Consider the following 27114-nt stretch of genomic DNA (forward strand, 5'->3'; position numbering starts at 1 on the left):
AGCACAGTGTCCCCCATAAAGTGGGTTAGGAAGGTAAAATTGAACTCCTGTTGGATTAATCAGCCAACAACAGGTATGATGAAAGTGGGGCATGCACAAAGGAGGATTTTTTCATGCAAGTTAGACTGTTTGTAAGGTCATTTTTCTTTCAAAGAGTGATGCTAAATTTCTTAAAATTATGAATTCAAAATCTTGCTTTTTTATGGTTTTCTTTTCAACTTTGTAAATTCAGCTTCTAAAACCATATTCTACTTGTAAGTCTAGCAAGTATTAGCACTCAGGTCTAAAGCCCTTTGAATAATGCTTAAGCCCATTTATGGACTTTGTGACTTAAATACCTTCAAATGTATTAAACTACATTTATAATATGATTTATTTACTTTCCAAGTTGTTCAGTTTACTGCATTAATGCCACAAATATTTCTACAAGTTAAGCATCCAGAAAACGAACATTTAACTTTGGTGAACTCTATTTATCTTAGATGTTCTACTAAGGAAGATTTTTAAGGTCTAAGTTGGTCATCTTACACTTTTTAAATTGGTGTTTATAAGGCCAAATTAGGCCACATAGGCCAAATTTCTTTAAAATTACAAATGCAAATTCAAAGTTTTATTTCAGTCTTGCTACAAGATAAAAGACCCATCTCCGGCCAATTCAAAGATCCATTCTTGGCAGAGGCTTTATTTAGGGGCCTTTTAAATATGTCCCTTGTTAGACTGAATTAAAAAAAAAAAATTAATGATTATTAAACTCCTGGACTTGATGCAAGACTGTTTAAGTCAGGTTCCCTGTAAGGTTGACCATCGACTGACATTGGTCTTAATCCTATTAAAATCCATGATAAATATGCTTAAGCATATTTATCAAAGTCAATTATGCTAATTTCTTCCCAGCAAGATGTAGATTATATTATACAAAAGTTTCTGGCTGAGATCGGCTTTGGGACCATTTTTCTCTTTCAGTACCTTATTCCTTCTTAACCCTCAAATATTAATACTAAGATTTTGTTCATCTTAAACTTTTGATACTAAATTCAGAAATTTCTGGCATTAAAATTTGTGTGCCTAAAGAAGACACTGACTCTGCTAAATGACAGAGATAGAAACATGAGCTTTGTTGATATTAGTGGAACACCTTGAACACTGGTTATGTGTGGGTTCTCAGTCAAGGGCTCCATGACATCCTGGTGGACTGGCCATGAAGTCTATAGCCCTGAATTCAAAGGCCAACTTTGAGTCCTGAGTATATTTTCTATTTTTCTTAATAATTTTAAGAATTCAACAATTTGGTAGTGAAAAGAGATTGAAAACAAGATCAAAACCTCTTTTCCTCATGCTTTATCCCTGAATTTATAGAATTTAAGAATGAATTATATAGCATTGTACTAATTGTATAATATGTCCTTTATTCTCTACCTCGGGTTTATTTCTTCCCATTTAACACAGTTTTCACTGTCATTAAGACCTCTTTAGCTACCGAAAATATCTTGAAAAAGTCTAACCTCGCAGCTCTAAGTTTGCTAATGAGTTTCTGGAATCAGTGGGCAACTACATGAAGCCTCCCTTCCTCCCGCTCTTGGCAGAAGTGATGTCCTAATGCATGCTGAGAGTTTGCTTGTAAGGAGCTGGATCATCTTCCATTGGAGAGAAGGTGCACAGTGTTTGAGAATACAGGCTTCAGTGACAGGTAGTGTGGCTCACGTTTCTGGCTCTGTCACTTCATAGTTAGACAAGTTATTTACTCTCATCTTGTCCTACTTTCCTCATTTATAAAATGGGGAAAATGACACCATTAAAGCAACATCTCAGATATGACTGTGTGCACATCTCCAAGTTTCATTTTAAGCTTGGTAAGAGGAAGGGGGTAAGAGGAAAGCCTTCAAGAAAGCAAATCTAAATTGCCTCTTGGTGGCCGTATTTTGTAGGAGATTAGCCATGAAAACGATGTTTGGTTAAACATCATTAGGGTAGTCACAAAGCTGGTTAAAGGTCATTGCATTTTGGAATATCTGGTTAAAGGTGACAGTAATCAATGTGAGCTAGATAGGTAAATTGAATTTCCCAAACAGCCTTTTTATCTCATTAATATCTATCAGAAATTGCACACAGCTTATCAGGAATGCTAGATGTTTCCTCTCAGGAGCTCTTAAGTGGCATCATTCAAAAGTGTTCTGCTTCAGATCAATTTGGAGCCGGTTATCCCTGTAAGTACCTGGGAGATAAAATTGTTGCGACCCAACAATACAGCCCAGTAGTCACAAGTAATCAGAAGGGATTACATCATTTCTGTGCATCCATAAAGACCACTAAAGAGGATCCATTCATGGTGTGCATCAACTTCACCACCTCTTCGCTGTGTTTTTCTCCCTTCTTTAAATTGCCCTTCATCTATGACTGTGCAGAAAGCTCTCTTTACTTGTATCACTATTTCTTTACCATTAAAAAAAAGTGAGGCTCTCCTGTCACCCCTCATCCCCACTCACCTCTTATTGTGCTTCTCAGTGTCAGGCAGGTAATAACAAACAAAAGAAGGCCAGATACACTGCAGCTAACTAAAGAGGCTTCGCTAAAAGCGGGCAGCTTCAGCTGACTGTTGCACTCCAGAAATGTCCATCCATCCATCCGACCATCCATTCATCCATTCATTCATACATGCATTCATCCAGTCAATCAAAAATCATTTATTGAGCACCTACTGTTTACTGCATTGATACTCAGTGAACAAGAGAGAACAACTCTATGGAGCTTACTTTCTTGTGTGGAGAGATAGGCAACAAATCATAAACTGAGCGCATAAGCAGAGTATACAATGGTTTAGAAGATACAGTAAAATGGTAGACAAAAGAGGTAGGGTTGAGAGAAGGGATTGGGTATGTAGACAGAAGGGGGGTTTGCAATTTTAAATAGTATAAATGTGGGAGGCCTCTTCCATAAGGTATCATTTGAGCAGAGACAGGGAGACAGTGAGGTGTGGGTTGTGTAGGCATCCAGGGAAGAACATTCTAGACAGAGGGAATCTCAGTGAAAGACCCTGACAAAGGAGCATCCCTGGTATGCTTTAGGGACAATGAGGAGGTCAACTGGAAAGATGGAAAGCTGGCTTCTGTGGCTTGGTCAGATGTAGAAAAGGGAGAAGATTAGGGGTGAATTCAGAGAATTAATGGGTGTACAGATCAGCAGGGACTGGTAGGTCATTTGAAGGATGTTTCTTTTACCCTGAATACAGCAGGAAGCCATTAGAGAGTTTCAGTACGACCTACCTTAAGGGTTAAGAAGATCTCACTTGCACTTGTGTTGGGAATTGACAAAAGTGGAAGCTGGGAGGTCAGTTCATTGAAGACTACAATTGTTGAAGCGAGAAATGCTGGTGGCCCAGACCACAGCGGTGGCAATAGAGGTGATGGGAAGTGGTCAGATGCAGGACAGATTCTGGAGGCAGAACCAGAGGGCTTGCTCCTACCTTGGACCTGGACTGAGGGAAGGAATTCAAGACAGTAAGTGTCAAGTATGGGGTTGCTGTCACCTGATGGTGAAGGATATGGGTGGAAGGTGGGCTGGGGGAGAAGCAGGACATAAATTTAGACATGCAAAGTTTGACATATCTGTTAGACACCCAAGTGGAGCTGTGAAGCAGACAGCTGCATTTATGAGCACAGAGTATAAACTCAGAAGTCACTGGCATATACTTATGAGACTTGCAATGTCTATTGCTCAGTAATCTGGTTTTTGTGTACGAAAAGCCAAAAATGGGTATTAAGTATACGAAACTTTTTAAATTATAAATGAATGGACAGACTACATTTTCCGGAACTATCTTGAACCCCACTGGTTCCCTAATGCTTTTCTCAAGCCTCATCTGCTCCAGCTGGAAACTTTTTCATGGTCTCAGTGAAAGCTAAGTTGGGGAAATAACCACTCCGAACATTCTTGAGGAAAACTCCAGGCAGTCTTTTTGTTCTTCCTAATGCCAATGGAGAGAACTTGTGGTTAGCAGAAACTGTGCTGGCCAGGATGTTTGAAGCTGGGCTCTGGTTTACGTTCTCAGAAATGTCCATCTTTGGCCGTCTGACTGGCACAATCTCCCAACATCTTGACAAATTCTTTCCCTTCTTCGAAGCAGCTTCTTTGGCCTTTAAAGAGAAATGTTTTGTTCTCTTGTATATCCTTATGAACAACCTGCCACACCAGAAAACAACAGCAGTGAAGCAAGAACCATGCACTCCCACAGGCTGGGTGGTGGCCACTGGAGAGGTCCATGGACTGGTCTGGAGGACTTTTCTTCCCACTTCACCTCTGCCCTCGCTTGTCCACAGCCCCAACCAGCAATGATCTTTCTCTTTCAGAACAAGTTTTGATTTGGGGGAAAATTACAAATTGTCACTTAAATCTCATTACAATTTTTGTCCATATTCCATTTTTTCCCTCTCCTTCCATTTCTCACTCTCATCTGCCTTTCCTTCAACTCTTTCTGTCCTCACCCTTCAGCCCATGCATTCTCTGTTTTGATAAATAAGCAAATAGCTTCCAGTGGGTCTTTCCCACTCTCTAAGTCCTTGCTGACACACATCCCTGCATTTGCTTGTTTGGGCTCCTGGACAGGACAAAGGCAAGGGTCGCGCTCATGCTGACGGCTTTCTTTGTTAAACCAGTGTGCACCAAGAGAAAGCACATCCATCCAAATCCAGTTGCCTATGAAGTATCATTAGAATTTGAGGAGATAGGAATTCAGAGTGATTATCTCCTAACAATTTGAATTGAGGGCTTTACATCTAAGATAGTGACGGTCTCTCACCCTTAGTGGGCCCTTCTCACTTTGGTAACACCTCCATTGTTCTCTTTCTGGGTCATGCCTTCAGTGCTCAGTTTATGGCAAGTAGGGAGAAAAAGAAACAAAGCACAAGTTAAAATGAACTGATTAAAGAATGTGGAAATTATACTCATAAAACTGCCCTTGTTAAATAAGCAAATTGGGGTTATGCATCTTTTATTTTGAGTGTCAGCTTTACAGATGAGTTTTTCTAATCATAGTATGCGTTGAACCAAAATGAACCAAGCTACAAACATCCATTCATTTTTTTTTCTCATTCTAGGAATATTAGATTTTTTTTCTTACCAAAGTACTCTTTTCCCTTTCAGAAATATATCATTTTTTAAAGTGACCATAAGCAATGAATTTCTATCCTACCCTTTCACTGGCAAATTGAGTTTATTAACACTGCAACATGAAGTCTGTGTGAAGCTTATTAAAGATGTGTTCAAAGTGCTCACATATTTCTTACCATTTTCCCTCAGTCCTCTCCTACTACATGCCAGACTGAATTTGGCAATCTTGAGTTTTAAAATATTTTAACGTATAGAATAGAGGGAAAACAAGGGTTTTCATTTGTTTTTGTATTCATAGAGTGCTGTTTTACAAAAGGTTAAGATTCTGTTAGTTGAAAGTCCTGGAATCCCAGCTCAAGCCAGCCTGAATGGAATAGGGCTTTTTCTAGAATGATATTGGGTTATCTCACAGCACCTGATACAGATTAAAACAGGCAGCCCTCAGAAGTTCAGGGTTGCAGCCAAATCTTGGAATAACCAAAACCAGCCACACAAGTACTGTCAGAACTCTCGGTCTTTCTGCTGCATTCTGCACCCCAGTATTCTATCTCTGTCTCTCTCTCTCACTGCCCACAAGCTTTCTTCCTGTGGATGATAACATGGCCCCTGAGAACTTCTGAGTATTCTATAGTGTCAGACGTTAAAAGAGGCTGATGTGGACCTTCTTGATACTGAAACCAAGAGAACTATAGGATTAAGTACCTCACCACCTGGCTTTGTTCTGCTTTCCATCTTTAAAGCAATTAACTATATGCTGGGGGAAGAAGGGGAGCACGTGTGTGTGTATGTGTGTGCATGTTTGGCATTGGGACAAGGGGAGTGGAATGGAGTTGGATAGGGGTAAAGAGAGGTTGTGTAACAACTTGACAATTCCAGTGGGGAAAATGATGGAGAAAATGCCCTGCAGGAGCAGTGTGATCCAGAAGCAAGGAGGTGCTGGGATGTAAGAGAAGACAGGGGTAGGGTAGGTGGGCTTTCACAGGCTAGCCCCACAGACTCTCCATCAGGGTACACCCTGGGGCAGACATCTTTGCTTGGAATATGTGGATGTGGACACTGATGCCTCAAGTTTCTGTAACTCCCCACAACTCAAGGCTAGTGGGGGGCGGGGACTTTGGTCCATATCAGTGACAAGCCTGTTTCTTTCCCTTCGACCAAGACTAAGAGCTGGGAATGGGAATCAAGAGGAAGGATGCAATCTGGAGTAGAGAAGGGACCACTTGTTTTTGCTTATGTGTTGATTGCTTGGTTTCTGTGAACACGTTCCATAGAAAAATTACTGGTTCCTCTTTCCCCTCCCCCCTTCTGTTCTTTAAGCCACAGTTAGATACTATGGAGTTACCGATATGCTTTCCCCAGACATAAGCCCTGTCAGCACAATTGTACGTTTGCTGTGCTGAGCGGAAAATTTCTAATAATACGTCTGAACATATGCAGGAATATTAGTTTCTGGGCTTTGAAACAATCATTGCTGGAGGGTTTTCTACCTATATAGGACACTTAGGATAAATCATCTTACTTTTGCTTGCCTCACATTCTCAGAGGCTACATAATGAACCCTTTTATTGTATTAGACCACTTCTGTAACTTCCTTACTCAAACCCTCTCCCCCTTTAAATTCATGGTATTTTTTATATTTCAAGATTATTTTCAAGAGTTCCCATATTTATCACTGCTTTTACTCTTAATTATATTCATTATTAATATTGAGCATTCACCAGGTTATTTCTGTCACAACCATTCCTGTGCTGTAGAGATTTTAAGTTGCGTGTGTAAGAAGTGAAGAGAATTAATTGCCCCAAGACATCATGCAGCAAATGCCTGAGCTGGGATTCGAACTCAGATATAAGTGACTCTAAAGCCCATGATCTCTGTCCAGAAGATATGAACCTTTGCCTTCACTCCCATTAATTCAAGTGGTGCTTGAAGTCTGTCCTTCCTATCATTTTTGTGATATAATGTGTTCATTTTATTTTGTTGTGGCCATGCTTAATATCTTGAATTTTCACTTAATCCAGTCTCAGTTTGTTATAATCCTTTTTGCTAAGCATTTGCAGTAGCTTTATGATAGCCCATTAATTTTATGTACTAAAAATTCCCTAAGAAGTTTTCTAATGTTGGACATCTACATTGATTCATCATGGCTGCCTTGTGAATGATGTTAATTAGCATGCATAATCTTTATATTTTGAAATATATTCTTAAGATAGAGCCATTTAAGTATGATCGCTGGGTCAAATTATATGAATGCCTCAGAGAATTTTTAATGTGTGTGGTGAAAATGTTTTTCAGAATAGTCGTACTGTTTTCATCATAAGTAGTAAAGGCCTCATTTTAAGGGTGGGTTGGCATTTTTTGAAATGATAAAGCTTCCTTGCATGTTAAATGAGCAGGTAACATCTTTTCAAATTTCATGTGTAGTTTAAAATAGATTCCTGGCCATCACCCAGAAGAGAATCATGAGGACAGTGACCTCAATTATCTGCCCCTTTTCCCTTCCCTTTAAAAATGCAAAACCTTTCCAAAATGCAAAATTGCAATCTTTGTACATTTTGTTCGATGGTAAATGAAAAATCTTACAGATCCTGACCACTTCAAATTAACTTTAAGTTAATGGCAATTTGCCCCAATGTTGAAATGCTTCATGTAATTGCCTAAATCAGCTGTGAGCATTTCATCTCACAGTAGTGCTGGACAGACCTGTGTCTTGCAGTTAAGCCAAAGACTTGTTTTGCTGTTACTCAAGTCTGACTTAGTATAGAAATACAGAAGATCAAATTCTTCTATCAGTCCATGTAATTGGGTATCAGACATTTTTGTGTTTTCCCTTCATGTCAACTGAGTTGGTTTATTTTGTTTGCTTTTGCTTTGTTTCCTTAGGTGTTTGCCAAACTACTGTGAACATGGAGGAGGCTGCTCCCAGTCCTGGACTAGCTTCTCCTGTAACTGCAGTAACACGGGTTACAGTGGCGCCACCTGCCATAACTGTGAGTGGTTCTGACTTACCCACAGAATGGGCACACCTCCAGGAGTGCCAGTGCTGACTTCAGGATGCGCTCAGCGTGGGGCAGGCTCTTTGGGTTCATTCATTCAACACGTGTTTCTTGGTGGCCATGTGGGATACATATAGGACTATAAGCCATATCCTCAGAGAGTTTGTGGCCTGCCAGGAACACAGATAGGAAATGGAATAAGTGTTGGAGGCAGAGGAGAGACCATGTGCCCTAGGCTCACCAAGGGGAGCTATTAGGTCAAGGGTGTTGTCTGGATGGGCTCGGTTAGGCTACTCGGTTAGACCTGTCAGTGGCTTAAGTAACCAGTGGTTGTGTCATGCCTGTGTTACATGCTTATGTCACATTGGCAGGGGCCCCTCTTCCACTTTGTCCTCATTCTGGGATAACTGGCGGTGCTCTGACACCCAGGAGGTTGCTGTGGCAGAGAGAAGAATGAGAAAGCATACACTGGCCGTTGAAAGTTTCCCCCTGGGAGTGGTAAACATCACGTCCACTCACATTCTATTGGCTAAGGAAAGTCACAAGGGCACACCTCAATTCAAAAGTTGCAGTCTTGCTGTGGGATCAGAGAGAACCAGCATCTAGATGATAACTTCCGATGACGGCATGTCAGTGTTAAGGAGGCTTCAAATAGAAGGCCTGAGTTGATCTTTGGTAGGAGTGTGGCAGAGAAAGAAAAGAAAAAGGAGACTGAATGTGTGAGGGGCTTGACATGGCTGGAGAGTGCTGATAGTAAGAAGTAAGAGAGAAAGCAGGGTGAGTGAGGGAGGCTGGAGCACACAAGGAATAAGGGGCGATGAGTAAAAAAATAAATGACTAGCCGGGGCCCCGATTACTGTAATTTTATAGTCTCGTTGGGGTCACCAAACAAAAACACACGACAAAATAGAGGTTTGCCGTTTACAGAATCGTGTGTCAAACTGTGTGAAGTGAGCTGTAAGGATAATTTAGAAAGACACAATCTGAAGGTGCTGGCTATAGTTGTGGGAGATTTCATCGAAAATGTGAGCTGTGAAATTGACTTCGACGGTAGAGAGGTAGGAGGTGGAACTGTTAGAAAAATGTAAGAACCGAGCCAGGGGGCTGCTGAGGACTACGGTGAGGCCCAGCAGGGGTGGACCTCACCAGGGTTTCCTAAGTTCCTGCTGTTGCCAGGATGGCACCTAGAGATTCAGAAAGCAAATGGGAGATGCCGGCAGTGCTGAGATCAGACTCTGATGCAGGGGGCACTGTCGTCACTGTCAGCCCTGAACACCTCTCAGCCATTAGACAGCCTTTCTGTGCCTTGCAAGGTAGCATTTACCAGTCATGCCCACAGAGATGTCTAGTCACATCAGAGACGACACAGCCCAAAGGTCATCACAGATGATGTTACTATTTCTTGGATGCCTGTGGAAATGAAAAATACCACCTGGCTAAAACCCCGCCTGGCTTTATAATGAAGTATATTATTGGGGCACCTGGGTAGCTCAGTTGGTTGAGTGTCCGACTTCGACTCAAGTCATGATCCCAGGTTCATGGGATCAAACCCCACGTTAAGAGAGTAGAACGTGCTTGGCATTCTCTCTCTCTCTGTCTCTGTCTCTCTCCCTCTCCCCTTCTCTGTCTCTCTCCCCTGCTTGTGCACATGCTCCCTCTCTAAAATAGAGCTAAAAAAATATATTTTTTTATTTTAACAATATAATGAAATATATTATTTAAAATTTTCTATTTAGAAATTTGGAACACAGTGAAGGGAACACTGGACTAAGAGAGATTAAATTTGGATTTTACCTGGCTCTTGTACTTGAATAAGCATATCATTGTGTCACTCCAAAGCTGTTTCTTCACAGACTCTATACTAATGAAATCTTGTGGGCCCTTTTAAGGCTAAAATTACATGTTTTGTTTAAGATTCCTAGTAAATACCAACCTATGAGTGTTGAGCCTAATTCCAGAGATATCATCCCTAAGTAGCCAAGAACAATGTTTACTTGCATAGACACATTGCAAGACATGTATAGTACTGTCTGGATTCTAGATTGTCACATCAGTGCCCTTGTGAGATGCTCAGTGACCACCAGAAGAGCCATCAATGTAATGGTGAGAACCTTGAAGAAAATTTAAGTCAGAGCTGCCCAAATTTTGGCAAAATCACATGACAACATTTCTATGAGTTTTTATAGCTTATTCCATTCACTTTCTCCTAATTTAACACTATGTCGAGGAGTTCATCTCTATGGATACTCTTCCCCTTTAATTTTCTCCATCTATCAGGCTAAAAATAGAATATTTCCAGCTTTTAAAAAAGTGTGAACTTGAAAATCAATGGAAGTGAGGTGCTGATTTTTAATGGAACGCTATCCCAGCTGATGAGCAGGAGACTCAACACACAAAGCCTTAATACCATTCTGTTTTTATAACACCTTCTATTCCCCTTGCTGTGAAATTGCTCAGTGCTCTATGATAGGTTGCCACACTGTTAGGCTCTTTCTTCCCTTCTGGGCACCCAGCCAGGAGAAATCAGGTCCTTGGATGGTTGTGAGGGCTGGCAAACACACCTGGTATGCCTGTGCAATTCAAGAATTTGTCATCTTCTAACTGATTTCTTCCCCTTCCCCAGTTGAGTGAGGACCATTGTTTTCAGTCAGATTTGTAAATTGAGTGAACCAAGGCATGCTTTCCTGCCTGCAAAAAGCCTGTCCTTCCCAGCCCCCTGCGCTGCCCCCCACATGGGGCATCAGAGATGAAAGTTGCCAAAATGCAGAAGACAATACATAGGCCCCTAGGCCCCTTGGCCCTCCACCACGTAAGAAAACTACCAGAGAGGTAGCAGATCCCTCAAAGCTCACAGGTAGCAGGCTCGGTGGTATTTGAGGACACCCTCAGATTGAAACAACCCAAGCAAGTTCACAGCCCCACTCCCGTGGAAATGGCAATGTCTTTGGTGTGTTGGGGCCTCTGTTCTTGAAGCAGTTATCCACACAACATTATATACAGTCTTCAGATTTGTAAGACAGTTCGTATTACTCAAAACTGATAATTTCTTGAGTATTCTTAATCCTTTGTTTCTTCAAGCTCTTCAGGGTGTTTTAATTTTTCATTATGGTGCTTCTTAGTGAATGTAAACCAACAGGGCTGAGGACATGTAGGATTAACTTCTTTCTGTCCAGCTTTTGTGGATAAGAGAGGAGTCTGGGTAAAGGGGAGGGTATGATGGACTCTAAGAAATAGCACAATGGGAACCCAACGTGTTTAGACAGAGCGGGTTGCTGGTAAAAGTAGATCTATCATCATTCCATTTCAATTTTCCTTCCACCTTACCTGATGACACATAAAGACGTTGGGCATACAAGTTACATTTCTTTTCAAATACACTTTGTTCAAAACCACCTGTTGAAGAAGGAGGTGGTGAGCATGTGGGGAATTCCCGTCTCCAGATAGGGAAGATATGTGAGTCTCTCACTTATCCCATGAGCTGTCATTGAGCCCTATTGTGTCGTGTCTGTAAGTTGTTTTGGTTAGAAGCCGCCTTCTCTGCATTGTATTCTGTTCTCCAGAGGAATAACTGAAGGTATACCAATATTTGCAATCCACACAACCCCTGGCAACCCAACCAATGAGCAGAGCTTTCAGACCACCAGAGTTAGTCACCCGTGTTCTTGGTTTGATGCAACGTGCAGGTTTAGAAGGTTATGTAGTTAAAGCCAAACTTCTAAACAGGTACAGTATATTTTGGTCATGCTATCCTATGAGTGCAAGTTAATATTAAAAGGAAGAGGTTTTGATTATGGGAGTTTAATGCATAATTAGTCTACCATGTAATGATAAAGTCATATGGTATTACTACCTCCATTTTATAGAGCATCACATGACAACCCAGAAAAGTTACGTACCTTCCTCAATATCACACAGCTAGTGGAGCTGGATCTTGAATGAATGGAATCTGGCTTCAGATGCCAGACACATTTTAAGCTCTGTGTTTTATTTCCTTTCTTAAACACATAAGACATTTGCAAACCTCTCTATGTGAACTTAATGGTGAGGCATTCATGACTTCCTTCATATTGCTTGAGACACACTGGGATATTGTGATATGTGATTGAAAATGTAGAAGACTGCGAGATGAAGATGTTTTTGCATTCTAGAATAATCGTGCAGTCATCATGGAAGAAAGTAGGGTGAATTAGCACTTGAAAGACAGCAAAAATCAAAATGAATGTAAGAAATAGGAAAGCTTATGGAAACAGGCAAGAGCCAAGACGTGATGGTAGGAATATCTATGCTATACTTTGGAACACTGCATATATTTCCCTGGCTTCAGAAAGGAAAGATAAATAGCTCCATTCATTCCCAAAGCCCAAATGATATTCCTATAAAGCAGTTTCTCCTAGAGGAAATCTGAGCTCATTCCCATTATAACCAAACCTTTTTATGTGCTATTGCAATATCTATAAATACCACTTTAATGATTACATAATAAATAGTCCATTTAATGACTTTTATTCAAACATTGTCATCTATTTTTTTTTTGGGGGGGGTGGAGAGGACCTGTGTTGTTTCCAAATATTTATTATTATAACCAACTATTGTGAGCATCTGTGTGCTTAAGTAATTTTTAAATCCCTCATAGTCTATTGTTTCCTTAGGATGTCTTAGTAGTGGTATTACTGAGTCAAAGACCATGAATAGTCTCAAGGATCTTGATTCATATTTTCAGCTTGTTTTCCTAAAGTCTGGCTACAGTTTGTACTCTGATTATTATTTTCTGACACCTTGTTTTGCCTTCTCTGCCAGAATTGTTTGCTGCAACTTAAAAAAAAAAAAAAACCTCTTCCACTTGCATTTTTACTAAAACATTTGAATATTGAAATGGAAATTATTATTGACCTTCATGGTGAGTTCCAGGTAAAGAAAACGGTTGATGTATTTATTTATTTTTATTTTTTTAGATGACTTATACCATAAGAATAAGACTGTCTCTCTCTGTAGAATTCTACTTTGTCATGCAACAAGTACCTTTTGAAAGCCCATCTGGTGTCAGTCAGTAACTATGCATGTGATCCCTTTCACATTGAGTGGACTCAATAAGTGACACAAGGACTTACTTATCATCTTCTCTATGTCTCCTATTGAGTGGGAATGTCCTTGATCTTCTCACTATGTCTGATGACATTCACATGGTCCCTTTCCAGGGTCTCTTTACCATTTCCCAGCCTTGGCTAATCTCTTTTTGCAGTCCTTCCTGACACCTTCACAGTGCCTTTTAGCTCACTTTGCAGCTGGGCAAGAGGATGTCAGCTTTCTTCCTCTCCCAAGCCTGATATAGTGCTTCTCCCATTGGGCAGTCAATAGCCGGGTATTGATTGGGAGCATGTCAAGTTGTCTGGCTATCAGACTCTACACTAGTCATCACAGAGGGATAACGCTTCTGCTGTTTTAAGAGTAGGTAAATGGTCTGTAACCGCATGGCATTTCGTGGTTGGAGCGACAGGTTAGAGAGGGTGGGGGATTCTGGTAATAAGAGGCTTATTTAAAGGCATCGCTTATAGCTCTTAGCTCAGAGCAGCTCATATCCTAATATTATTCTGTGGATTTCTTATCAAGATCTAAAGCAAATTCATCTTCATGCATAACCCCAGTGCCTTCTGCAGATGTTCCCAGCTACAACTAGACACCTAAAGGAGAAGAAGAAATAAATGAATAATAGTAATAAATTGTGGAATCCACGCCCTGCTTCATTTTATGACACTAACCACAGTCTTTTGTGTCATCATTATTTTTATTTATGTTAACTCCCCTAGTGAGACTGAAAACTCCTTTGGAGAAGGAACCACGTCTTGTTTATATTTGTACTAAACACAGCCAAGGAACTGGTGGCATAAAGGGCACACCGTGTAATTGGCGAGACGGAAACTTAAGTGGGAATGGGTCATTCAGTGTGCCATTAGATGGGGACTCCATAAGGACAGGGTGGTATCTGAGTCTTTTCTGTCTCCAGCCACTGATTTCCACCTGACACACAGTAGAAATCTGCTGTTTGCTGTGTACACGAATACATGAGGTATGAGCACGACGTAGTGGTAAGTTACTGGGGCACAGGCATGGTCACTTTCTGTGCGGAGGTGAGAAAGTTTTCTCAGTAATTGACCTTTGAGCCCTGAAGCCTTACTAGGGCTCAGAGGATGAGAAGGAAGAAGAGCAAGGGGAAGGAACAATGAGCAACATGTAAAAAGGCAGAGAGACATGAGGGTCATGCAGCAAAGAGAGGTCTATCCGATGCCCAGCATGGCTAGAATCTGAAGTGCAATGGGGAAGTTGGATCGGAAGGCAATGCAGCCAGAGTAAAGGAAGGGGGCTACTTTCAGAAGGAGCTTGCTTCTCTGTTGAGCATTGAGGAGCCAGCCATGGTTTGTTGGTTTCGCTTTAGTTCTCAGAAATGACTTGCTAATATTTATTTTGTTGTTGTTTGTATTTTGCTTATCGGAGTTTCTTTTTTTCAAGGGAATTATAACTCTGATGGTTTTGCAGAGCATGCACTGAAGTTGTAAGATGAAGATATGGGCAGAAGGAAGAGATACTGGATGCTCTTTACAATTGTGTGGACAGCAAATAATGAGAGTCGTGGCGAGCTAGGAAGAAGGGACCTGACTTGAAAGGCATATCTAAAATTCGATCAAACAGACTTGAAGACAAATCGAATACAGCAGAGAGAAGGATGACTGTTAGCTTTTTAGCTTGGAAGACTTCATGAATGAAGAATATAGTGACTAAGTTCTCAGGTCTGTCTGGGCCTGACAGCCTCCTGTCAAATCCAGGCCCTACAACTTACAAGCTCTATCACCTAGGGCAATTTATATGAGCTCTGTGTGCTTTGACTTCCTTATTGGTGATATGGGACTAATAATAGTGGCCCCCTAATGGAAATATCATGAGGCTTAAGTAAAATAATCCCCCCTAAAGTATTTAACCTGGCATCTGGCAGATGCAAAGTGCCTGTTTCATGTTAGTTGCTATTTCAACAGGTAGAAGAGGAGATTTAGTGGATGCTGTTATCAGTTCAGTTTGGGGAGCAGTGTCAGTCTGGAGAGGTGCTCACCATGCTGAAGTAGCTGGAAATCCCCGAGTGAGGCCCGGGAGGAAAATCAGAATCATGAGGGGTCTAGTTGCTGAAGCCTTTTGAGTAGCTGAAGTTGCCCAGGTGTGGTAGGCCAAGGATGAAACCTACAAAGTAAATCATTTTAAAGGACTCAAGAAGGGCTACAGTGAGTCACAAGTGTGAAGGAATGGTGAGGAAAGAAGAAGGAAGACTAAGAGTAAGTGGTAACTTAAAACACAGAATTGATTATAAATGGACACGTCTGAGTGATATCCCCCATCATAGGGTGTGGTGATAGTTGAATGACCGGATGAGTGTTTAAAAAAAGAAGTTGCAGTTGGGGCACCTGGGGTGGCTCAGTCAGTTGAGCTTATGACTCTTGATTTCGCTTCAGGTCATGATCCCAGGGTTGTGGGATCAAGCCCTGTGTCGGGCTCTGCACTGAGCATGGAGCCTGCTTGAGATTCTCTCTTTCTTCCCCTGCCCTGCTCATACTATCGCTCTAAAAACAAAACAAAACCAAATAATAACAATAATAAATGCAATAAAAAAGTTGTAGAAGAGTACAATAAGGGAAGGAAAGAAACCATTTTTCCATAGGGAATCTATGACTATAGAAGTATTGGAAAGTATTGGAATTTGCTGTTCCCAGAACATTTGTGAATTGATGACTGTCACAGGTGTTGCCAGGATCCAGGGTTCAGAACCGCTACCTGCCACTAAGAAGATTTGACTCTCCTTCAGCAGCAAAGGCCATTATCTTTGTATTCATCAGTAAAGAAGTAAGAGAAGGCACTGCTTTCTGCAGGGGCATTGCGTGTCTGTGAAAAGAGAGATTGAAGCAGGTTGAGCTGGAGGGAAAGTTCTCAAAGAATGGATGGGGAATGTACCCTAGGGCCAGACTTGGATAGGCAGGGAAGTCTTAAGAGAGTGTTTTTCCAAAGTGAGAACCAAAGGAAGGATTCTATATAAGGAGGAGCACCAAGAACGTTTGAGTTTCTCCAAGTTACTAGCCTAGGGGTGAGGGAATGGACATTTGTTTGGTTTCAGCTTCTTTTCAGTGCCATGGATTTATTGGGGGGCTAATCTATGTCATCTCACTCTCTGAGGCCCCTTTGGTTCTTAGCTCTGACCTTGTTAGATGGTGGCAATTCTTCAAACCACTGGGTGTTCACATATGCATATTTCTTGACCAGAAAGTCTTCTTAACACTTTTTTTGCCCAAGTAACCATGTCAAGTCTTCCCAGAAGCCTACCAGGACCTTTCCTAGATGTTGTTCCACTTTGCTCCTTTGGTACCCATTCACGTAGAATTTATTGCACTATACAAACATGCAAAGTTTGGTTCTTATTTACCTTTCCACACTGCTACTATTCTGTGCATCCCTCTTTGTATCATATCTGGCACATATGGGTGCACAGCAGAGGATCAATGGACATAAACATCTCTTTTATGGCCAAATGCTTAAAGCCACAGAGCTAGAGGAAATGGGATTTGAACCCAGTTCTAGATGGCTGAAAGCACTTCCTCTTCACATTACAACATCTCTAAGTGGAAGAAAGAGCACTCTTAAATATTTTATAGAACATGGCAGGATTTAATAACAAAACTGATACAAAGACTTCTTATTAGAAAGGAGGAGGAATCAAGGTTGCATAGTCACCTCGGATCAATTTTCTTCCTTTTGAACACATCTCAACGATTTAAGACTTTCCCACAGTCATTTCCTACATGTTAATTTGTTCTGTTGGTTCTTTCCTTCCTCTTTTCCCCATCTCTCCCTTCTTCTCCCCTTCCCGTCATTAATTGAGGCTAAGTAAAGCCAACTTCAAATACTTAGGTTGGATTGACAATGTGCAAGAAATGTAATCACCAGTTTTGGCTTTATTCCAAATCCTTAGAAACAGCAAAAGATCCCCGAATATGAAAGAATATAATTAACTGGAGATAATTTAATTGTTGATGTTGCCTTCCTTTGGAGAACCATTGGTATTTACTTTGAACACTGAGTGGGAACAATGAGCATTTATTTTTAATGTATTTCAATCAACAGAAGACTAATCACCATAGAAATATAAAGCTCTGGTATGTCCCATGAGCTGGAAGTAATCTGGACTGGATACATACATATTAAACTCAATATATGAAGACACATTTTCCATCTGTGCTTCAGCTTTGGATCCAGACATATCTAGGTTATATTTACAACTCCCTGGTCTTGGGCAAATTACTTAGCTTTTTGCAGACTCGGTTGCTTGATCTCTGAAATAATAACAGCTCATTCAAACAGCTATTGCATACACTACAGCTAAGAAACGAGATACATCTAGCTCAATATTTGTGATTTGGCACTTCCATGTTAAGTGGTATCTATTATATATTTAAAATTATGATTATGAAAATTTTGGTGTATTTTTCATATCATTTATAATACTCAGTAATTTATATGCCTGTGCTAAGTCGTTTGGCTGGGAGAACACGTCTCATGTTGTATATTGCAAAACAAAGTTTAGGTTCTGGCGCAGGTGTTGCCATTAGCAGAACTGAGAGGCACAGTGTCACTGAGAAAAGCCCAAGTGGGGGCTCAAGGGGCCAGAAGTTAGAGCTGTCTCTGCCACAGATGGCCTGAGGCAAGTCACATACTCATATAACCCATATTCCTCGGGGGTGCAATATGGATTATATACGGATTCAACGTGGTCACTAAGAAAGATTATTTTGATTTCCTCTGATAGCCGGACTCAGGATGCACGTGCTGACTTTCTGTAGTGTGTTGTTATCATACTGTACACTTACTGTTTTTCATCTTAGCCATTTTCCAGTGTTCTAGCTCAGGATATTATTTGCATGGATCACATAGCTTATCTCTTGTTGTGGTTTATAAAGCACAAAGTGCTCTTTTACACTGTTACCTCAAAAAATCCTTTAGGGGCACCTGGGTGGCTCAGTGGGTTATGTGTCTGACTTTGGCTCGGGTTGTGATCTCGTGGTTTGTGAGTTTGAGCCCTACTTTGGGCTCTGCACTGACAGCACAGGGCTCTCTGCCCATCCCCTGTGTGCTCTCTCTCTCTCTCTCTCTCTCTCTCAAAAGAAATAAAAATAAACTTTAAAAAGAGTGAAGAAAAAGTCTTTCAAAGTAAAACAAGTTAAAATATGAGGGTATAAGGGTCACAAATGCTTAAAGCTCTTACATGTTGCTCTTGAAGCATTTGGTTGAGTTGCACTACTGTGAATTTCATTAGAAATGGAGCAACTCAAAGAGTAATCAGCGTAGTAGGTGATGAGTGAATGAGAGAGATGACATGATCATTCATTATAGGTTATCAGTTTTACTTTAAATGATAGGGTAAAATTGTACTATATAACATGTCATAAAAAAGGAATTTCTAGCATGCTCAGCTTGAAACTTGCCAAAATATTTTTACTATGTAATTTAGAGATAAAATTTAGAAAATATTTCTTTATCCATTAAAATTCCATAACACGATCACACTGTGACCAATGGCAAGTTATTTCACCAATTTGAGCCTCACTTGCACCATATCCCAAGGGAAAATAATAGAATCTGTTTTTTATTGCTCCTAGGATAAATTCATGAATCAATGAGCATGAAATCCCTTTGACAAGTATGATTCTAGCCCTTCCTTATATGTTCCTTCTTCTTATATATTTACATCAATTTGTTTCCATGGCAACCTTGGTGAGGGACAAGGCAGGTATTTAGAGGAAGGACCCCAATGTTCAGAGAAGTTTAGAAGGCAGAGCCCAAGGACATTCCATTATAAGACTGGAGCAGGACTAAAACCTGGATATTCTTGTTGTCTCTGAATTTATCTGTGTGTGTATCCCACAGAACTTTCCATGGCTGTATCATGTTCTAGCTAAGGTAAGTTGATAGTGGTGAAATTTTAGGGTTATTTCAAAATTCAGTTGGTGTTACCTGTATGGTAAAAGGAACTCTGAGTATATTACTTCTCTGCTTCACATTCTTCAGTGGCTCTCCATTGTCTTAATGATTAAATCCCTGCTTCCCATTTGAGTAAATATGGCTCTTCATCACCTGGAGCCCTTGTAAATCACACTTTTCAGTCATGATTCCATATGTATCCATGTTATAGTAAGTCTGATTGCTTTCACTGCAAAGCACATCAAATTCTTTTTTCTGCATTCTTTTGACCCTAGATGTTTGTTTGTTTGTTTGTTTGTTTGTTTGTTTGTTTTTAAGTAATCTCTACAGCCAACATGGGGCTTGAACCCACAACCCTGAGATCAAGAGTTGGACGCTCTACCCGCTGAGCCAGCCAGGTACCCCTGATCCTAAATGTTTCTCCTGACTTTTTCTTCCAGATAATTCTCTATTCTACCTCGATGCTCTGCTTGAGGATCACCTATTTGATCTTTCGTTAGCATTAACTTATTAAGCTCCTTGAGGACAGGCACTTGGGCTTTTCATGCCGGTGCCCTCAATACCTAGCATCGGCTCTGGAATATGGCGTATGCAAAATAAATGTTGAGAAAATGGAGTTTTTACTGTCAGCTTGTTGGCATTTCCTTCATGTGTGTTTGTATATCTTCTCCACTGAGAGGAGAAAGACAACACAATGTATGATACCCCACAAGGTCAGTTAGGCTTTCTCTTTGGTCACCATGAAGAGAAAATTCCTGTTTTTCACTTGAGTGGAGCCCTGAGGCTCTTTCTTTGAATTAGGAGCACATTTCTTATGGACCCCCACGTACAGTCCAGTCCCCCATTAGCTCCCAAACTGGCTTGTAAATCATCTTTCAGGCAGCATAGGTGTAGTCTGCATTTGAATATATTAGCGCAAAGAGGATTTTTGGGTGCGTCAGTATATGTAGAAAACATGAAAAGGAAATGAAGCTGTCCATTGTCAGAGCAGGACGTGTAACTGAGTTTATTAGTCTGTCAACGGACGAGTTGTCAGAGTCGTGTTTTGGCAGTGCAGATTTCCCACTGGCAGCTAATGTGATGATGAAGACCTTGGCAATCATCCCCTTGCTCCTGTCTCCCTGATCCCACTGTCATGATGGCTGAAAGAGGAACCAAGTGAATCGTCTGCTGACATTTGATTTCATGGCCGTGTGTTGTCCAAATGGGCTTTCAGTGGGATAAATGTTACATAATCTGCAGTCTGCCTGGAGCTCACAGGCCATCAGTGTAAGGACCTATGCTCTACTGATTCTACCTAGGGGAAGTCTTCAGTCTGATGACATTAGCAGGGGATTGTCAAAAGAGGTAGACAAAAAATTAAATTGTGTTTTGTTTTATGGACATGAAGCGTGAGAAGAGAACTTTAGTTTTATGGAGATAAAGTACGAGAAGAGAAATTCATTCACTTCCAGGCTCTGGCAATTAAAAATTGGGTAACCTAGGAAAAATTACTCAAATTCTCTGAAACTTCCTTTTCTTACCTCTAAATATAGGAGTAATCATGTCTGTGTCTTAGGATTTTTTTTTTTTTTTTTGATGATAAATAAGGGATCACTTTGGAGCGTCACGTATGGTGCCTTATGTAGGAGGCTCTCTTGATTTACTTACTTTGCTTCATAAATCCTCCACACTTTTACCTTTTCTGGTCTTCAGTAGAGAGCTTTTAGATTAGTAACAGATGCTGATTTCTATGTTTGGAAAGGACCTTTCAGTACAAATATGTTATTTACATCCTTCCTCAAGTGATGCTGTAGAAACAGGGTGATCAATACCTCCTGCTATTATTGTGCCTCTCTGGTGGGTAGAAGATCTGCTTCTCTTAGAAGCTAATACCTTCTTTTAGCTTTCTCTGGTTAGTCTTTCTTATGCCTTCTATGAGCCTACCATGGACAACCTGCCGTTTTCTCTTCTTGCTTGGTGTTGAGAAGTTCCCCCAAAGAGGAGGACTTGACATGATTTTCTTCCACCTCTATCATACCTCTGTTGCCTTGAATTAAGTATGATATCAGAGGTCTCCATAGATCTTATAATCACTGGATTCAGAAAGTACTTAGGTAATAATAACAAAGGAAGGAAATTGCTTTTGCCTACATTAAGCAATGCATAGTCTACTTATTATCATCATATTATAATGACCATAGCTGATCCCCAAATCTGTGAACATAGATGATTTCCACAGTTTATATTGGTTGCTGTTATGTTAGGATTTAATTAAGTTGTTTATTTTCATTTAGCGCCAATTTGTGAAAATCTCTTCTCCTTTCAGATCACCCTTCCACACAGCATAGGTTTCTGTCAGGCATGTGTAAATAAGTGCTCATTCCAGGTCCAACAATATCATTGTGGGTGATACCAGAGTAATTAAAGATCTTATGTCTGTTCTCAAGGACTTTGAAATTAGCAAGAATGGTGGGGGTCCTATATTATATACTCAGAAAATAGTTCAAGATTGTACATGGTCAAGGAATAAATTTAATTGAATATGGGTAAAGATAAACGTATAGACACCCGAGCAGGAGGGACCAGATGAAACATGAAGTTTTTTTGGGGGGGGGATGTTCAGTAATTCTAGAATTGAACTATACCTGGTGTGTAAGTGTGATCTGCAAGGCCAGGGAAAGCGGGGGAGGGTCAGGAATCCAGGGTGGAATTAACTTGGCTGAGTTGGGGTAAATAAGGAGACTGACTTGTATAGATTGAGGTCCTTACTAATGGAGAAGAATATTGATGATAACAAAATTGTCATCAGTCAGCAGGGTTTCAGCAGAGAAACAGAATCAGGAGGAAGTATGTATTAAGGTATATATCCACCCATCCCCCCGCCCCCTGCCAAATGGCCTGTGCTGTTGTGGGAGCTGGCCAGGCAACCCTGGAATCCCAGGGTGGCAGCTGGAGGTACCATTCACAGGGATGATTTCCTCTTCTTCAGGGAATCCCAGCTCTGCTCTCAGGCCTTTCAACTGATTGAAGCGAGTCCATCCAGATATGTTAGGATGATCTTTCTTAGTCAAAGTCAATGGATTATGGACTTTGATCACATCTTCAAAATATAGATAAGTGTTTGATTGAATAAATGGGGACTATACTCCAGCCAAGTTGACACCTAAAACTGACCAGTGCTATCTGTCAAACCATCACTGTGGTACCGATATTCATCTTGCCATATTTGGTTATACTTCCACCTAATATGTCATGCTTCTGCCTGATATGGTACAATTGTCTTGTTATAGCTGATGCCATATTGAATTGTTTAGCGTCTTTGTTTCAAGTTTATTTATTTAATCTGAGAGAGAGAGAGAGAGAGAGAAGAGAAAGCACACATACAAGCCAGAGAGGGACAGAGAGAATCCCAAGCATGCTTCACACTGTCAGCCTAGAGCCTCATGCTGGGATTGATCCCACAAATCATGAGATCATGACCTGAACCAAAATCAAGAGTTAGATGCTTAACCAACTGAGCCACCCAGGCACCCTTAGAATTATTTAGCACCTTAATGATAACACGGGCCACAATGTTATCCCCATCAGCCCTGGTGTGTCTAAGATGCTGACCATGTTATATTTTATGCAATCAAAGCACAACCCCATATTTGTTTCCTACCCTTGCTTTACATTTTATTTAATGAAGATAATTTTTTCTGCCTTTTGTTACAATCTTGGACAAGAGTTAGATTTTCTTCTCACTTGCAGGTGATAAACATCCTTATAATGCCTTTATATCACAAAGCATAAACCCAATGCAAGATTTAAAAAGTCCCAGTTTAGGGGCACTTGGGTGGCTTAGTCATTTGCACCTCCAACTCTTGATCTTGGCTCAGGTCAAGATCTAATGGTTCATGGGATCAAGCCGCAAGATGGGCTCTGTACGGACCGCACAGAGTCTGCTTGGGAATCTCTGTAAATAAATAAATATGTATAAATAAACATTTTTTTTAAAGGCCCAGTTTATGCTAAGCATCAATACCTCATCTTCTATCAGAGATAGGATTTTTTTTTCAAATTTTATTTTATTTATTTTGAGAGAGAGAGAGAGAGAGAGAGAGAGAGAGAGAGAGAGAGAGGGAATCCCAAGCAGGCTTTGCACTGTCAGCATGAAGCCTGACACAGGGCTTGATCTCATGAACCATGAGATCATGACCTGAGCCAACATCAAGAGTCAGATGTTTAAATAACTGAGCCACCCATGTGCCCCCAGAGATTGAATTTTAAAAAGCCTATAGCAGTTAAGGACCTGTGAGAGGGGAAGGGATGTGTGGGTAGAATTAACTGTTTCAGCATAATTCCCTGAAGATTCATTTAAGGTGTTGCCTTTTTCTTTGCTCAGTAGGAGTCCATGGAAGGACCACAGTTTGTGTTTTGGGGCAGAACAGCTGATTTTTCTGCTTCCCATCAGGCTTCTCTCTTCCATGGCAGTATCTGTCCTGTAAGTGTTTCCGGGCTTGCCTGGTGGCTTTTGGTAAGGAAACCGAGTGTCAGCCCTAACAATGAAGGAGACCCCTTCTCTTGGCCATTTATTGGTAGTGGGATCCCAATTCCAGGTTCTGCCAGGTAGTGCCAACCTCACCTGCTGTTGTTAGAGGTAGTCTCTTTCCATTCAGTGTGCTGGGAGTTGGGGGAGGATGATCCTATCTCACTGCTTCCGTGCTACATTAAGGTAAAAAAAATGCTGGATGTGGGTCACCTTCTTGGGCCAGAGGGAGGGTACAGAATCACTGTTGTGTTATCTCTTCAGTTTTGAAGTCCCAAAGCATGTCTCCCTCCTCTTTCCATATTTCAGCATCTTCCTTGGCTACTTCTTACATTATCTCCCAGGATGGTAGTTCTAATTAGCAAGAAGATCAGAGAGAGGCAAGTCTAAGTTTCCTTGTCTGAACTGGAAGTCCCTCCAAAGATTTTAAGAATGTGATTTTAAATATATAAAAATGATGCTTGAATTTTTTATTTAAATTTCAAATAGGGGGGCGCCTGGGTGGCTCGGTCGGTTAAGCGGCCGACTTCGGCTCAGGTCATGATCTCACGGTCCGTGAGTTCGAGCCCCACATCGGGCTCTGTGCTGACAGCTCAGAGCCTGGAGCCTGTTTCAGATTCTGTGTCTCACTCTCTCTCTGACCCTCCCCTGTTCATGCCCTGTCTCTCCCTGTCTCAACAATAAATAAACGTTAAAAACATTTTTTTTAAATAAAAATTAAAATAAAATAAAAAAATAAATTTCAAATAGGTACTATGTTTTCAGGGATACAGATCAATTCATATAAAAAAATATATTCAGTGAAACCCTGATTTTCCTGCTTATCTTCTGTCTGCCCAGACCTGCCCTGAGGCTATCATAGGTAACTTGTGTCTTCTACCTTTGATTTTCTTTATAGAAATACAAGCAAATACAAATGCACGTTATACACTCTGGTTTTCAAATAGTGATCTTAGAGCTCATCTTTCCATATCAGCACATAAAGAATTCTGTCATTGTTTTTTCAGTTGTTTTGGATTCACTTGTAGAGCTGTGCCATAATTCATTTCATAAAGCCTGGATTGATAGGCTTTTTTAGATTTCTTTTTCTAATCCTACACGAATAAAAGCACAATGCCTAAACTTGAACGTCTGCCATTTTACACACTTGCAAGTCTATCTGCAGGTTAGATTCCCAAAAGAGAGATTGCAGGGTCAAAGGATATGTGTGGTTTTGCTGGATGTCACCAAACTGAGTGCCCCAGGCACTGAGCCATTCAGGCATTGAGCAGCGCGTGACAGTGCCAGTTTCTGCGTGTGCAGAACTCGCTAACAGAACTCGCTAACAAAGAGCATTGCCAAAAGTTTGGATTTTTGCCAGCCTGATAATTATTTCTTAGGAAAATGGAAATCACATTTTTAAAGGCCTGGTGGTGTTTAGCAAATGATAGGAGAGACTTATGAATGTTTGGTCCTCCTCCTCCTCAGAGCCTTCAATATGCTTACTCATTGCCCCGATGCAGCGCTGGATCTCACAAACTGCGAGATCATGACCCAAGCCGAAACCAAGAGTTGGACGCCGCTTAACCAGCTGAGCCACCGCAGAGGTCCTGTGCACCTGTATCTATTGATGTGTGTAAATGGGTGTGTATTTACACATATCATATCATGTCATATATGTGACCTATATCATACCATATATTTGTTACAGATGGATATTTAGTTTCTGCCTTTATGAAGTGTTTAGGGGACACAATCTGTGCATATGGAGTGATTAAGAAGGTTAACTCTTTGGTAAAGTCTTTGCTGAATAAGTGGAATAGAAAAGATTCTAGAAATCGGAACAGTATGGGACCCCTAACGCTGGCTCACCTTTATATGAGAAGTGGGGAGGAGTAAGTCCTTACAGGATGCAGATGTTGGCACAACTGGGCGGAACTTAAGAAAAGAAGGAATTTCTGGTTTCTCATAGGCTCTCACTAAAGGATCATGGCGTGTTGATGGAGATGATAAAGGCGGGCACAGATAGCTGCCTTGGGAGCCAATAAGGAGATAGGTTGACTGGACAGACTGTGTAGGGAGGCAGTGGGCATCCAGGCTGGGCGTCTTCAGCAGTCTGGGGTGGGGATACCCTCTTTTACCCTTTCCAGTTCTTCAACATGCTTGTCTGAACAATACGGATCTCTTTGTTTCTCGATTAGTAGAGATCATCTCAGGTTTCATAATTGTAAGTTAAAATCATATTAAGGTGAGAATAAAAGTGAAAAAGGGAACAAAATTGAAGGTTGAAATAATGTCTTCATGATAAGCTTCTCCTAGCTTCCTCATTCTTCCTACTTAAAAAAAAAAAAAACCCTCCAATCTTCTAATTAGAAGATAAAGAATAAAAGTGAGTGCACAGACTCCCTTATGTGATTCCTCCAAGAAATCAAAGCTCTTTCATCTCCAATTTTCTAGCGTGACAACATAAAACAATCTCATTAAGGACTTTGTGGAATATTGGTAAAGGTTAGACAGAGTTCAGGCAGCAGTGACTGAGAAAAAGTGTTTGACAGTTTGTACAAAGACCGGGCAACTTCAGTTAAGTTTTCCAGAAGGTGGAACTGCACAGAAGGGGAAGGGTCTCAGGCAATGATCTGTCAAGAGATGTTCCTTCACACCAGAAGACTTGGCAGGCACAGGAGACAAACAGAGGCCCCAGAAGGCAAGCTTACTAGCAAAAAAAAAAAAAAAAAAAAAAAAAAGGAAAAGGCAGATTGTAATATATGCTCATAATGGCTATCCAAGCAAGACAAAGATTGTCTCTGTTGTAGCAGAGGCCATCTTCCCCAAAAGTGACTGTCATGTTGCAGTATAAATAGTACTGCAGGGAATCTATCCCAGAGTTCAAGAAAGAGGCACATTCTTAGGCTGGGGCTCTCTTACAGACCCGGAAGCAGGGCTGTAAGTTACATATTAAAACATATGGTGAAAGCTCTCTGCCTTCAATCGGCCTTAAAATGCATCTTGAAAGATTGACATACAAGCGATCTGGAAAGACTGGATTGCGGTTTCAACCCCATGCACTTTCCAGTGCCAACTGAAAGACGTGCCATCCCGAATGAGCTGGTTTTCTTTGGGTCAGAAGTCCTGGGCAGATGTCTTGTCTGTCCTTAGGTGGGCATGTGGTGAGGGAGCAGAGAGCACGTGCGCGTGGTGAGCGGCCTCATTAGGACAACACAGAAGTGGGGGCCATGGCTGCTTCCCTGGCTTTGCCCATTCTGGGAACCAGTATCTGACTCTAAGAGGTAGGCAGGTTTCCCCCGTGAAGTCCCATCGGGGGCTTCTTCTCAAGGTGTCTGACAAGGACAAAAGGATAACTGAAGATTTAATCCATTCTAGAATGGGGATTACATTCAGTTTAATATGAATATTTATAAAAACTGGAAGTAGATTCAATGGATGATGAGATCAGGCTCCAGGACCCCCTTGCTGGGAGGCTGTATACACCATCTAACCAACAAGGTGACTATTTCTGCTGGC

General features: G+C 41.0%; 1 protein-coding gene across 3 annotated transcripts in view; it reads left to right on the forward strand.

Moving 5' to 3' along the window:
• The window catches only part of CNTNAP5 (contactin associated protein family member 5), an 809440-nt gene that overhangs the window by 489521 nt on the left and 292805 nt on the right, over positions 1 to 27114 (forward strand). For all 3 annotated transcript variants that reach the window (XM_078451401.2, XM_078451402.2, XM_078451400.2), the window contains exon 11: positions 7984 to 8090. In XM_078451401.2, the coding sequence (XP_078307527.1) occupies positions 7984 to 8090 (107 nt within the window). The remainder of the gene's footprint in view (positions 1 to 7983; positions 8091 to 27114) is intronic.

Source organism: Panthera onca, chromosome C1, assembly GCF_046562875.1.
Source record: "Panthera onca isolate mPanOnc1 chromosome C1, mPanOnc1 haplotype 2, whole genome shotgun sequence".
Taxonomy (NCBI): Eukaryota; Metazoa; Chordata; class Mammalia; order Carnivora; family Felidae; genus Panthera; species Panthera onca.